Source organism: Bos grunniens, chromosome 10 (assembly GCF_055505025.1).
Source record: "Bos grunniens cultivar Pamir isolate PY7600 chromosome 10, Bosgru_T2T1.0, whole genome shotgun sequence".
In the NCBI taxonomy this organism is placed as follows: domain Eukaryota; kingdom Metazoa; phylum Chordata; class Mammalia; order Artiodactyla; family Bovidae; genus Bos; species Bos grunniens.
The window spans coordinates 78,294,317-78,308,166 of record NC_141174.1 but is presented as its reverse complement, the minus strand read 5'-3'; the positions used below and the strand labels follow the sequence as shown (position 1 = coordinate 78,308,166).

Genomic DNA, 13,850 nt, shown 5'->3' with positions numbered 1-13,850 from the left:
TGATTTGAGGAACATTTTCTGAGAACATTTAGGAGAAGGCAGACCCTGATTAGGAATTTGGGAGAATTTTAGGGAAAAGAAAGCAAAAATTAATTATATAGCCCCATCCTTCTCTCACATGGTATGGATGCAGTAGTTCTTCCTTAATGAAATACTGTTTCCCAGAAGTGCTGAGGATGCAGCTTTTGCTTCTCTTATGCACTTACTTATGGTTCTGAAGGGTCCTCATGAATCAGCATGATCAGAAGTTGCTTCTAATGGCTGGAACACTTTGCTGTGTTAAACAGTATTATTTTTTAATCAATTTATTTCTAACTGTAGGATAATTGCTTTACAATATTGTGTTGGCTTTTGCCATACAATGATGTGAATCAGCCAGAAGTATACATATGTCCCCTCCTTTTGAGTCTTCCCCCCATTCCTCTAGGTTGTCATAGAACTCCGTGTTGACCTCCCTGCATCATACAGCAACTTCCCACTAGCTATCTATTTTACATATGGTAAAGCATATGTTTCAATGCTACTCTCTCAATTTTTCCCACTCTCTCCCTCCCCTACTGTGTCCAAAGTCTGTTCTCTATGTCTGTGTCTCTATTTTTGCCCCACAAATAGGGTCCATCAACAGATGAAAAGATAAAGAAGTTGTCATACTTATATACAATGGAATATTTCTCAGCCATAGAAAAACACATTTGAGACAGTTCTAGTGAGGTGGATGAGCCTAGAGCCTGTTAAACAGAGTGATGTAAGTCAGAAAGAGAAAAAAATGGTATATTAATGCATATATATGGATGCTATAAAAATGGTACTGATGACTTTGAAAGTTATATATATTTATTTTAGACTCAGCCTGCATTGAGAGCGATATTAGTTATCTTAACCACGAGGTGGACATCGAAAATTGAATTGTAATAGTTTTATTTTTATTAAAGTGAAAGTGAATAAATTATTTTTTAAATTTCTATTGTAAATACATTTTTAAACTGTTGATTGCTAGTTTTGTATTATGCTTTTTAATTTTAGTAGGCTATTCTAGAGAAAAATAAGTCCTTTTGAAACCATATGAAGATAATTTTAGGTTGTGCTATTACCTCAGACTCTGTAAATAATATCGATTCTCTAGCAGTAGATTTGGGGGTAAAAGGGATGGAAGATGAGGACCTGTATATTTTCACTGCAGTGAAAGTAAAGTGATCTGCAGACACTAACATTCAGATTGACAGTTCAAGAATAATTCAGTAATAGCAGCACGTAGGCCTAGTTGCTCCAAGGCATGTGGGATCTTAGTTCTCCAACCAGGGACCGAACCTATGTCCCTTGCATTGGCAGGCAGATTCTTTATCACTGAGCCACCAGGGTAAGCCCCACATGCTGCTTGCATGCCTGCATGCTAAGTCATTTCAGTCATGTCCGATTCTTTGCAACTCTAAAGACTGTAGTCTGCCAGGCTCCCCTGTCCTTGGGATTCTCCTGGGAAGAATACTGGAATGGGTTGCCATCCCCTCCTCCAGGGGATCTTCCTGAACCAAGGATTGAACCTGGGTCTCTTGAAGCTCCTGCATTGCAGGTGGATTCTTTACTGCTAAGCCACGGGGGAACCCCCATGTGCTACTTAGGGATTATCAAATTGATGAAAACGCCTCATAAAGGCAGGGTTTCCAGACCTGCCTAGGAAGTGAAAAATTATTATTCATTTAATTTTTGTTTCTTTCAAAAAACTTCTTCATGGGAAATATGAATGTTCTAGACTAGCAACAATAACATTTCAGATCTTTCTCAGAGAGAGCAATTTGTTTCTGGTAAGCAGAACAACTGTAACACATCAGAGTCTAGACTTGGCCTTGGATCCAAATTAAAGAAGCCTTTGGTACAAGAATTATTTGTAGGTTTCCCACTTCTTATGTTGGGACTAGCACACTGAAACCAACATTTTATTGACATGAGAAAGAGTCATAAAAATTATTAACACCTCTTACTTTATTGCTATGTTAAAATTATGATTCTGATATGCCTCAAAATTCTTCTCAGATTCATCAGTAAACTAGGTGCTTATTCCTTGTCCTCTTTTTCTTCTGTTTTTATTCATCTTCTTCCATTTCTCTTCCCTTAATTTTCCTCATCTCTTACTGCTCTTCTGATTCTCCTTCCAAATGATTCTAGATTTCTCTCGTGATGGCTCCCCCAACTCTGCACCCCCCCTTCTTCCCACCAGAGAGATATTGCACAGGTGCAGCCCCGTCTGTCCCAGTGTGCCTCTCTCAGGACGCAGTAGTACACAGCGGTGTCTCTCAGGGTGACATGGGGCAGGACCAAGGTGCTGGACTTTCTGTCTGAAGAGATGGTCAGAGAGGCCACGCTGCTGTTCACTGTGCCTCGTAAGCCATGAATGACATACTGTGGACTCTGATTGGGATTTTTCTGATACCAATATATATAGTCATCTCCTCCAATGGTAGAGTGGTTACAAGGCAGGTTTACATCCTCTCCTTCAGCACAATCCATGGAGCTGGGCTGGGTGGTCTTAGCATTAATCACAGTCCCTAAAGGGCTAAGAAAATAAAATTATCCCCTGACAACAAATCAGTGTAATTCTGTGGATCAAGGGCACAACACTCCCCAAACTGTCTGGACCTACCCCCTACTCCACTGTTTTTATCTATGTCCTGAGAAATATTATTGATGCCTATTATATATTGACCAAAGACACATGGCAAGAATCTGAGAACTCTATAGGCTTTATCCTGGGGTCCTTGGCTCAATAACCCCAGAGATTTCTTCCAACATGCTTACTGCTAATGTCTCTTCTGGATCATGGCTATGAATTAACCTGTTATATAGAAGTTTGTACTCCCTAGCAAATGCATAGATCTGTTTTCAATTCCATTGCTATAATGCTGAATAAAACATAGGGAAAGAAGTAGAGAGCAAATGACCCTTTATGGTTCCTTGGCTTCAAAGTCATCCTTTGTAGATACAGAACACTTACCCAAGGTCAGAAAAACAGTTACTCCAATCACCAGCCTCATACTTCAAGGACAAATCAGGATTGTGGGCTCAGAGCTCACACTTGTGTCTGCTCCTAGGCTTGTTTCCAGATAACAGACACAACTGCTGCTGTTAGAGACTTACAACCAGTGCAGGTATCTGTTGCAGTGTGTTGTTGCCAGGATCCCTCAGCCAATGATCAAGCAGTTCCTTGTCTAGGTCTTCCTGCCCTGTTTTAGTCACATCCTGCAAAGAAGGAGAGACATCCCCAACTCACAGGGTGTGTGCTGCCATCCTCTGTGAAGTTTAAAGTCTGATTCTGGAAAAGGAACACTGATCACGATGGTGTGCCTATCCAGAACCATTGTTCTATCATTTCTTCTTCAAAGACATTTTCTAATGTTCCATGAAGCTTGTGGAAAACATTGTTTAATCCCAGAAAACTGTACTGAGCTGTGCATTGTAAAGAGATGAAAATTCCCATCCATGTTCTAGCAAATGTATGTCAGATTTCAAAGTAGGCTGTGATTGCTCTGAGGGACAGGAAATATTAATAACATTGGGACAGAAAGCTAAATGTCTTGAGCTCAGACATTGGAGCTCAACGTCCTGAAAAGGTCCTTGGAATCATGCATGTGTCTCCATCTAGGCAGACATTTCACAATGCATCGGTTCTTGATATAGTAACTGATGGCACGGATGGTATTCTTCTCATCCTCCTTGAACAATGGCCCTTAATCCTTATGTCCTCTCTACCCATGTTTGTAGGTGCTCTGCACCAAAGATGCTGAGACAGAGAGACACCAAAGATGCTGACACAGAAAAGATAGAAGGGAAAGCAAACTATCTGGGGTGTAGAAGGGTGGAGGTGGATGATTCTGGCAGAAAAAGAGGAGTGAAGAGAAAAGAACATAAGGAATAGGGAAGGGAAGAGTTAACCAGGGCTGGGAAATGGGAAAGCAATGTTTATGAGGTACATGGAAAAGATTTAGGCTATAAGGCTATGATTCCCTGAATCGTTGACCACATTCACTCAACAAAGGATTATAAAATCAAGTTGTCTAAATATGATGAAAATCTTCTTTTTTTTTTTTTTTCACTTCTCTGTGGAACACTGATAGAAAACATAAACTTCCTTTCCTTGATAGCCAGAAAAAACCGCTGTTTCCAAATGACGCAGCCCCCTCTAGTGACTGAATAAATGAACTGCAGAGCTAAACTCCTACAGGATGTCAACCTTTTGAAATGTTTCTCAGATTGAAAGGTGAATATCCCTGGTGTCTCAGTCGGTAAAGAATCTATCTGCAGTGTAGGCAATGGGGGTTCGATCCCTGGATCAGGATAGCTTCCTGAAAAGGAAATGGCTACCCACTCCAGTTTTTTTTTTTGATGATCCAGCGAATGTTGGCAATTTGATCTCTGGTTCCTCTGCCTTTTCGAAAACCAGCTTGAACATCTGGAAGTTCACGGTTCACATATTGCTGAAGCCTGGCTTGGAGAATTTTGAGCATTACTTTACTAGCATGTAAGATGATTGCAATTGTGTGGTAGTTTGAGCATTCTTTGGCATTGCTTTTCTTTGGGATTGGAATGAAAACACATTTTGCAGTCCTATGGCCACTGCTGAGTTTTCCAAATTTGCAGGCATATTGAATGCAGCACTTTCACAGCATCATCTTTTAGGATTTGAAATAGCTCAACAGGAATTCCATCACCTCCACTAGCTTTGTTCGTAGTAATGCTTTCTAAGGCCCACTTGACTTCACATTCCAGGATGTCTGGCTCTAGGTGAGCGTGAGTGATCACACCTTCGTGATTATCCTAGTCGTGAAGATCTTTTTTATACAGTTATTCTGTGTATTCTTGCCACCTCTTCTTATGTTCTGCTTCTGTTAGGTCCATACTATTTTTGTCCTTTATTGTGCCCATCTTTGCATGAAATGTTCCTTTGGTATCTCTAATTTTCTTGAAGAGATCTCTAGTCTTTCCCATTTTATTGTTTTCCTCTATTTCTTTGCACTGATCACTGAGGAAGGCTTTCTTATCTCTCCTTGCTATTCTTCGGAACTCTGCATTCAAATGGGTATATCTTTCCTTTTCTCCTGTGCCTTTCGCCTCTCTTCTTTTCACAGCTATTTGTAAGGCCTCCTCAGACAGCCATTTTGCTTTTTTTGCATTTCTTTTTCTTGGGGATGGTCTTGATCCCTGTCTCCTGTACAGTGTAACGAACCTCCGTCCACAGTTCATCAGGCACTCTGTCTATCAGATCTAGTCCCTTAAATCTATTTCTCATTTCCAAGGTATAGTCATAAGGGACTTGATTTAGGTCATCAAAAAAGCAAGAGAGTTACAGAAAAACATCTATTTCTGCTTTATTGACTATGCCAAAGCCTTTGACTGTGTGGATCACAATAAACTGTGGAAAATTCTGAAAGAGATGGGAATACCAGACCACCTGACCTGCCTCTTGAGAAACCTGTATGCAGCTCAGGAAGCAACAGTTAGAACTGGACATGGAACAACAGACTGGTTCCACATAAGAAAAGGAGTACGTCAAGGTTGCACATTGTCACCCTGCTTATTTAACTTATATGCAGTGTACCTCATGAGAAACGCTGGGCTGGAGGAAGCACAAGCTGGAATCAAGACTGCCGGGAGAAATATGAACAACCTCACATATGCAGATGACACTACTCTTATGGCAGAAAGTAAAGAACTAAAGAGCCTCTTGATGAAAGTGAAAAAGGAGAGTGAAAAAGTTGGCTTAAAGTTCAATGTTCAGAAAACTAAGATCATGGTATCCGGTCCCATCACTTCATGGCAAATAGATGGGGAAACGGTGGAAACAGTGGCTGACTTTATTTTTCTGGGCTCCAAAATCAGATGGTGATTGCAGCCATGAAATTAAAAGACACTTACTACTTGGAAGGAAAGTTATGCCCAACCTAGACAGCATATTAAAAGCAAAGACATTACTTTGCCAACAAAGGTCCATCTAGTCAAGGCTATGGTTTTTCTAGTGGTCATGTATGGGTGTGAGAGTTGGACTATAAAGAAAGCTGAGTGCTGAAGAATTAATGCTTTTAAACTGTGGTGTTGGAGAAGACTCTTGAGAGTCCCTTGGACTGAAAGGAGATCCAACCAGTCCATCCGAAAGATCAGTCATGGGTGTTCATTGGAAGGACTGATGTTGAAGTTGAAACTCCAATACTTTGGCCACCTGATGTGAAGAGCTGACTCATTTGAAAAGACCCTGATGCTGGGAAAGATTGAGGGCAGGAGGAGAAGGGGACAACAGAGGATGAGATGGTTGGATGGCATCACTGACTCAATGGACATGGGTTTGGGTGGACTCTGGTATTTGGTGATGGACAGGGAGGCCAGGCATGATGTGGTTCATGGGGTTACAAAGAGCCGGACATGACTGAGCGACTGAACTGAACTGAACTGAACCGACTCCAGTATCCTGCCTGGGTAAATCCATGCACAGAAGAGTCTGGTGGGCTACAGTCTATGGTGTCCCAAGAGCTGGACATGACTGAGTTACACACATCTCAGTTGTATGACCTTTGTATTCATCTGTGTTTTCTTAGTTCTAAACCACTCCACAAATTGTTTTCATTATTTCTGGCTCCTTTCTTTGTCACATATCCTCAGTTGTTGGCTTCTTTGTAGTTTTCCTTTTGTCTTTTATCTTCCCATATTTAAAGTTTATTCAGTGTTTATAAAGAGAGGTTGGTACACATAAAGCACTCAAGAGTTATCTGTTTTCTGAATGAGTAGATGAGTTGTTATTCATGAGCTTAGTGAAGGAAGTTATGCTGAACAACTCTTGAAATTATTCCAAAAGCAATCTTTCAATACTATAGAAGTCAGGTTAAACAAAGACTCCAACAGGATAAATAAAGGGTTATATTCGTGGACAAAATTCAAGAACAGATAACAAACATCACAAGTCTAGGATGGAGGAAAATTAAACTGATGATATGGGAATAAATATTATTCCCATATAAATATTTAATAAATATTCTTTTGTAGTCTGTTATGTGGCGAATCACACACACACAAGTCAACACCCACTACTACTGAAAATATAGGAACAACTAAAAATGAATTCATTTAAGCTATGTAGGAATATATTATTTTACTATATTAGCAAAAGGTAGAGGAAAAAAACGTTTTTTTTTTCTTGGTTTCTTTTACTTTATTTTTTTAGAAGATTGTGCAAAGCATTTCAAAGTGGCATTTTAAATAATAACGAAAACCAAAAAAATGGAAACCAAAATTTGGAGAATCTAAAAATAAGTTTCTTAGCCTATTGGCTCTTTTCAGAATTTTTAATTTTAGAAGATTATATCTTGACCATATGAGGTGAAGTGATCTTTCTTTGCTTGATGAAAACAAAAATAATGTACTTAATTTACTTTTAAAAAATCAAGAGAATTTGATGAAAGGCTAACGTCTTTGCATGATGAATACTCCCAACAATCCAAAAATAAAAGAGAAATTCCCAAATCTAATAAAGGGCATCAATGAAAATATCAAAGTCAATATTACTCCCTACAGGATCACAAACAAGACAGGTACCTCTATTCACTGTCCTAATGGAGGGCCTGGGATCAAACCAGGGAAGAAAATAAGATATATTAAGTTTGAAAATGAGAAGCAAAACTATTTTAATTTACAGATCACAAGTTTATACATGTAGAAAATACAAAGTACCTCTAAACAAGCTGTTTAAGAGCTAGAACCTATCATTGCATTGATACAGTCACCAAACACAGAAATCAATTTTATTTCTGCTGCTGCTGCTGCTAAGTCGCTTCATTCGTGTCCGACTCTGTGCAACCCCATAGACGGCAGCCTACCAGGCTCCCCCGTCCCTGGGATTCTCCAGGCAAGAACACTGGAGTGGGTTGCCATTTCTTTCTCCAATGCATGAAAGTGAAAAGTGAAAGTGAAGTCGCTCAGTCGTGTATGACTCCTAGCCACCCCATGGACTGCAGCCCACCAGGTCTCTCCATCCATGGGATTTTCCAGGCAAGAGTACTGGAGTGGGTTGCCATTGCCTTCTCCCAATTAGATTCTAGCAAAAGCATTAGAAAATTCAATTAAGACTGTTCTATACATCTTTGTCTCTTTTGCTGTCTCGCATACATAGTTATCATTACCATCTTTCTAAATTCCATATGAAACATGTATAATATCATATAAGAAACGAATCACCAGTCCAGGTTCGATGCAGGATACAGGATGCTTGGGGTTGGGCAACTGGGATGACCCAGAGGGATGGTACAGGGAGGGAGATGAGAGGGCGGTTCAGGATGGGGAACACGTGTACGTGTACACCCGTGGCAGATTCATGTTGATGTATGGCAAAACCAATACAATATTTAAAGTAATTAGCCTCCAATTAAAAGAAATAAATTTAAATTTAAAAAATAAATTTAAAAATGTAAAGGCTTAAAAAAAAGAAAATGCAATTAAAATGTCATTTATCAAATGCTTGGGAACTAATTTAATATAAGGTATGCAAGACCTCTTCTTGATTCCTCTCCAATAACTCCAGAATAGTTTTGATTTGAGAGATAAAAATCACATAGGAGATGAGAAATGTCCTCACTTCTGAGGTCTGGGGTAACTAACATAAATCATGGCCTGGTACTCAGTGGTGACCAGTCCTTGCCACCTACAGACACTAATGCCAGGAAAGACCATTTCCTAAGGCTGCTCAATGAAATAGTGTTTTCAAAACCCCAAACAAGAGGTTGGTATCATCTGTTTGGCTGTTGAACTAAATCTGTTTTCATATTGACAGGTATCCTAGCTCTGTTCTGGCTATTTCAGGGCATAATCAATTCCCTGTATCCACATTTTTCTTAACCCAATTAATCGTAGCACTGGATTTGATGCTGGGCATTTAGGTCAATTAAGGTAAAAAAGCTATACAAAATAATAGATAAAATTTTTATAAGTAGCCCTGCTTCCCAGGTGGCTTAGTGGTAGAGAGTCTGCCTGCCAACCAGGTGGACTATCTTTATTTACACATCATACATTCGTACATGTAGAAAATACCCCTGCATTGGGAAGATCCCCTAGAGAAGGGAGGGGCAACCGACTCCAGTGTTCTTGCCTGGGAAATCCCATGGACAGAGGAGCCTGGCGGGCTACAGTCCATGGGGTCGTGAAGAGTTGGACATGACAGAGACTAAACAATAGCAACAATGCAAGTCCTCTACAAAAATCTTAACATTAACAAAAGAAATTAGAGAGGACCTAAATTAATGAAAGAAATTAAAGAGGACATAAATAAAGAGGTTATTGATCTAAAAAGACTCCATATGTTAAGATGTCAATTATCCTAAATGAATTCATAAATTCAGCACAATCCTAATCAAATTACCTCAATCTCTTGTGGTAGAAGCTATTCTATACCTTAGGTGGAAGTGCAAAGACCTAGAATAAGCCTTGAATAAGACAAAGAAAATATGACTTGCATTTCCAGATTTCAAAATGTGTATGAAGCCCCAGTAATTAAGATAGAATGGTCTGTTGGTATGAGGATAAAATAAAGAAGTCAGTAAACAGAATCAAGTCCAAAAAGAGATCATAATACATGTGCCATCAATTTTTTTTTCCTCTAAAAGTGCCTATGCAACTCCACTGGGGGAAAGTTGGTCTTTCTAGGATAATAGCTAGAATAACTGGCTATTTTTATTTTTTTAAAGTAGCAGTGTTTTGTAGCTTTCTGTGTTTAAGTTCTGTACATGCTTTCTTAGATTTATGCCTAAGGATTTAGGGTCTTTCTTGAACCATTGTAAATAGTATTATATTTTTAATTTAGGTATCCACATGTTTACTGATAGTATATAAAAATGCATTTCATTTTGTGTGTTTACCCTATATATCCTGAGACCTTCTGAACCCACTTAATAGTTATAGGAGTTTTGAAGAGTATGTTCTTTGGGATTTTCTACATAAATAGAAAATAGTGGTAATTTGACTGCCTTTCTGGCTTAAAAGGTTGTTTATATATTTATTTGCTTTACTGCACTGGCTACAACATCCAGCACTTGCTGAAGGAGAGTGATTAAAGTGGATATTCTCCCTTTGTTCCCTTCCTTAGGGAAAAGTATAATTTTTTACCAGTAAACATGATAAGAGCTGTTGAGGAACTTCTCCATTATTCCTGTGTTTCTTAGAGTTTCCACTATGGTTGACTATTGGATTTTGGCAAATGCTTTTTCTACACATTGCTGCTGATGAACTAGCTCATCTTATTGTTGACTCATAACTCCTCCACTTCCCGTGAGATGTCCTCCTCATCTTCTTTGTCTTGGGCCAAGTATGCATGTAGCATGATAGCAAACGACACTCACTTCTCTTCAAGGTCACCCAGTATTGTGAGACTGAAGGAGGTGAGGGACAGACAAGTCTGTGGGTTCCAGTTGTCCTCATAGTTCAAGTGTGACTTTCTTTGTCACAGTTTGTCCATACTTTTGTACCTATCAGACTTTACAAATGTTACCTTCAGTTCAGTTTTGTTCAGTTTAGTTGCTCAGTTGTGTGTGACTCTTTGCGACCCCATGGAATGCAGCATGCCAGGCTTCCCTGTCCATCACCAACTCCCGGAGCTTACTCAAACTCACCATCCAACCATCTCATCCTCTTTTGTCCCCTTCTCCTTCCACCTTCAATCTTTCCCAGTTTCAGGGTCTTTTCCAATGAGTCAGTTCTTTGCACCATGTGGCTAAAGTATTGGAATTTCAGCTTCAGCATTAGTCCTTCCAATGAATATTCAAGACTGATTTCCTTTAGGATGGACTGGTTGAATCTCCTTGCAGTCCAAGGGACTCTCAAGAGTCTTATCCAACACCACAGTTTAAAAGCATCAGTGTTACTCTAAGCTGACTTAAAGTGAATTCAGGCTCAACACCAGATATAAAGATAACAACTTTGTACATACTCGTCCACCAGCTCTAGCCATTGCCTGAGGTCTAATCCCTAGAACTAATCTCTTATTCTACATCACACATGGTTCTGCTTTTCTGATTGTGCCCTGACACAAAGTCTAAGAGGAAATGATTAAGGAAGTAGTTTTGATGGTGATACCACACAACTAGACCCAGTTTTGTGATGAAGTAAAACTGCCAGTTTTACTGGCACATTTGAAAATGGGGCACATTTTCAAATTTAGACAACTTTACACATGTTCTGTACAGTTGATTTAAAGTCAAAAATTCAAGTGGAGAATATATTAGTAGAAAATTACTCTGGACACCTGTTTCCAAATAACGTAGAAGGTGCCTTTAACTAGAACTAAATCTTCTGATCCAGACCACAACTTAAATAACCACAGGACTATCATTTCTTGTCTGGGGTCTGCGGGTGTGCATTTCAGCTGGGGTCCTTCAGCAGGGGGGCTCTCTCTTACTAAGCTCCAGGGTTTTTGTACAGCTTTTCCTATTACTTCAAGCACTGTGAGTCACGGAGAGCACAGAAGTACTTTGCAGAGTCTTCCAGTTGTAAGGCTGAAATGGTGAGGCTGATGGATTTATCTGCTTTCCTAAAGTTTACAGAGTAGCGGTCTTCCTTTGCATTTGTCACTTCTGAACCCTGACGAATAACGTAAGTCATCTGTCCACTGGGAAGTTGCTTGTACCAGTAAAGGTAGTAAGTGCTCCAACTTGTTTCATACCGACAGTTCAGGGTGACTGACTGCCCCACTTGGCTGGATATATCTGGCTGGTCTTGAGTGACTTTCTGGGCCACACCAGATCCTGTGAGGAAAAAAAAAAAAAATCAGAAAACAGATGAAGCAATGAATAAAATAGTGTAGGAGTTGTTGAGGATCCAAAGACAAAAAATTGAAATCATAAGATGCCTGCTTTTCTCCAGTCCTCATTTCCTCCCCAAGTCCCTGTGAAGCTCCAGGCGCCTGTGTGCAGGCCTTTCACCCTGAACACTCGCTCCCATGTTTGGAAGCCTCCCTACCAGAGAAAGCGACAGCCAGGAACACCCAGAGAAGACTGGAGAGCGGCATGAGGCATGGATTTCCCTGCACAAATGTGCTTAGTTCTGCCTCAAGCTAAGAGATCAGTGTCTTTGAGTGCCTGGCAGCACACATACATACTACCCGGTACCTGTGTGACTCCCCGCAACAGGAAGTGGGGGCTGTCATGTTCATAGACCATGTGGTCTGTGCACACATGGGAAAAAGTCTGGCTCACCACAAACCTTTACTTTGTCTGCTTGTCTTTCCCTGGTCACTAAATTAGGCAGATCCTGAAAGAAGGCATGAAAAAAGCAATCAGTATTAAAATTTGAGCAGAGGAGAACTGAATATTAAACAAGTTGATGTACATTGATAATTATTCAGCAAAATAGTTTTGCCATCCTGTTTAAGATATAATTTACTATAGCCTATGAAACCTTTTCTAATCTACTAACAGGTCGTTCATTTAGCCTAGTCTTACTTTTCTCCATCCAGAATGTAATGACTCTTTTAAAAAGCTTGCAGATCTTAGGCTTCTTGGTGAATGGAAATTTTATTCAAAATCATTAATATATCTCTGTCTTTGTATTGAGTTTTGTGACTCTATTTAGGTTTTTCAATAAATAAAATTACTTCACCATGAAATGACAAAAAAAAAAAAAATCAGTTCATCTGACTTTCAGCATCTATTCAGTTTTAAATATTGAATGAAATTGTACAGGAGTAAAATATTCTTTTGAAATTTGAAATTGAGTCTTATTTATTAGACTTTGAGGAAGATCAGGATATTCAGTCCTGTCCCTTCCACATATAGAATTGCATTTATTAGACCATGCGTCCTGGAATTGTCCTGATGTCACATTTTCTATGTCATTGGTCCAAAGTGTTCAGTCTCACTTGTTAATGGCTCATTATTTTTCTCTTTGTAAAATAAATTCAAGATAAGTATGCCAGATCTTTCTGTGACATAATGCTGTAATGTTCTCCTACAAAACTTGGTATCTACAGATTTTAAACACTTTTTTTGTTGTTGTTCAGTCACTAAGTCATGTCCAAACTTTGCGACCCCATGGACTGCAGCACCCCAGGCTACACTGTACTTCAGTATCTCCCAAAGTTGCTCTAATTCATGTACATTGTGTCAGTGATGCTATCTAACTACCTCATCCTCTGCTGTACCTTTCTCATCCTGCCCTCAATCTTTCCCAGCATCAGAGTTTTTACAATAAGTCGGATCTTCGCATCAGGTGGCCAAAGTACTGGAGCTTCAGCATCAGTCCTTCCAGTGAATATTCATGGTTGATTCTATTAGGACTGACTGGTTTGTCCTCCTTGCAGTCCAAGGGACTCTCAAGAGCTTTATCCAGCACCACAATTCAAAGGCATCAATTCTTCAGCATTCAGCCTTATTTATGGTCAAATTCTCACACCACACATGACAATTGGAAAAACCATAGCTTTGATTATACAGACCTTTGTCAGCAAAGTGATGTGTCTGCTTTTTAGTATGCCATATTAAGCTTCTCTGGGGCACAAGTATTTAAGAAAATGCCTGCAAACTCAGGAGACATAAGAGATGTGGGTTTGATCCCTGGGTCAGGAAGATCCCCCTGGAGGAGGGCATGGCAACCCACCCTAATATTCTTGCCTGGAAAATCTCATGAACAGAGGAGACTGGAGGGCTATGGTTCATAGGGATGCAGAGCTGGACACTACTGAAGCAACTTAGCCCACCTGCTGGTTTTTCATATCTTTTCTTCCAAGGAGCAAGCATCTTTTAATTTCATGGCTTCAGTCACCATCCATAGGGATTTTGGAGCCCAAGAAAGTAAAATCTGTCATTACTTCTATTTTTCCCCTTCTATTTGCC

General features: G+C 39.7%; 1 long non-coding RNA gene and 1 gene segment (V, D, J or C); both read right to left on the bottom strand.

Moving 5' to 3' along the window:
* Nucleotides 1-1,959: 1,959 nt before the first annotated feature.
* Nucleotides 1,960-3,123, bottom strand: LOC147365047 (uncharacterized). Its single transcript, XR_015133563.1, has 2 exons — nucleotides 2,987-3,123; nucleotides 1,960-2,540 (listed from the first exon to the last, which is right to left on the bottom strand). It is a non-coding gene; the product is annotated as an uncharacterized LOC147365047 (long non-coding RNA).
* Nucleotides 3,124-11,268: 8,145 nt separating this feature from the next.
* LOC147365046 (T cell receptor delta variable 1-like) lies at nucleotides 11,269-12,128 on the bottom strand. The segment is given in 2 exon segments: nucleotides 11,269-11,765; nucleotides 11,980-12,128. Coding segments are annotated over 2 exon segments (363 nt in total).
* Between the last annotated feature and the right edge of the window lie 1,722 nt (nucleotides 12,129-13,850).